Source organism: Fukomys damarensis, unplaced genomic scaffold (genome assembly GCF_012274545.1).
Source record: "Fukomys damarensis isolate Sample0158 unplaced genomic scaffold, DMR_v1.0_HiC HiC_scaffold_24, whole genome shotgun sequence".
Classification (NCBI taxonomy): domain Eukaryota; kingdom Metazoa; phylum Chordata; class Mammalia; order Rodentia; family Bathyergidae; genus Fukomys; species Fukomys damarensis.
Window position 1 is genome coordinate 3,396,800 of NW_022900936.1, and position 1,153 is coordinate 3,397,952.

Genomic DNA, 1,153 nt, shown 5'->3' on the forward strand with positions numbered 1-1,153 from the left:
TGCGCACAGGCTCAGATCTCTGGTTTCCTGGAAATTAGATTATTCCAGAAAAAACTGTAACAACAAAAGCAAGAATCAGCAGTCTTCCCAAAAGTTGACAAGTACTTTGCTTTATTGACATCAAAGACACTCTGGTGTCGAGTCCGCAACAACTGGACCCTATGTCTCCAAGCTCGTCGGGCCCATTAAACACAGCCAGTTCCGCGGCCGGGCCCCTCCTGGGACGGAAGACGCGTCCTGCTCACGACCCACACTCACACTCACTGCGCACCAGCATCTACTTGGCGGTCCCACCCGCTCGCCAGGCCCCACCCAGAGCCTTCCCTTCCTCGGGCCCATCTGCACCGCCAGGGCCGCACCCCCGATGCCTCAGAGATTTCCGGCCACACCCCAGGCAGCGCTCCCACCTCCCCAGAGCCCAGCAAGACTTCTGTCCTCTAGCAACGCCGTTTGTACTCCAAATCTGAAGGTACGAAGTAAAAACTTTAAACTGACTTTTACACAGGTGGCTCTGAAGTCCGAAGGAGGTTTGGACAATGTGGAGCACACAAGAGCCTGGGGCAGGGCCAGGGATGCAGGCCCCCGGGTGGGATGACAGGGAGGACTGTGCTTTGAAGCTGCAGTTGTCCCCCTCAGGCTTGGCTGGCCACGTGGGGAATGCTCTCAGCAGGTCTGAGTGACAAGTCCACGGAGGGCTCCCACGGCGGGAGCCACGCGACCCCCAGCTGGGCCGGGCTGTGCCGCCCACTGCCAGGGAAGACAGACCGGCTCCCTGCGCACCTCTCCCTCGGCCTGCTCTGGGACGGAGGGGACATCCCGGCTTGGGCTTTGTCACCAAAGAGCCCACAGAAATGATTCTGACGCAGCGACCCTCCTGACACGCAAACACACTGAGCGGAGGGCACTATGCCCGGGAGCACCGCCCCTGAGAGGACAGCTGAGTGGCCGGGCACAGCCTCTGCGTACCACGCCCAGTCAGCGCTGCCCAATAAGCCCACGCAGACGGCCGCGGGCGGCAGGCTAGGTCCTGCTGCGCTGGAGGAGCACGGTGGCAGGGCCCTGGCCGCCCTGGAACTTGAGGCTCTGCAGGTTGATGTGAGCCCCATGCCTGAGCAGCGTCTCCACGGCACGCGCGTGGTGGCCCTGGGCGGCC

General features: G+C 62.0%; 1 protein-coding gene across 1 annotated transcript in view; it reads right to left on the reverse strand.

Moving 5' to 3' along the window:
- Nucleotides 1–1,020: 1,020 nt before the first annotated feature.
- The window catches only part of Ripk4 (receptor interacting serine/threonine kinase 4), an 11,613-nt gene continuing 11,480 nt past the window's right edge, over nucleotides 1,021–1,153 (reverse strand). Inside the window, exon 13 of the mRNA XM_019209344.1 lies at nucleotides 1,021–1,143. Coding sequence (XP_019064889.1) covers nucleotides 1,021–1,143 — 123 coding nt within the window. The remainder of the gene's footprint in view (nucleotides 1,144–1,153) is intronic.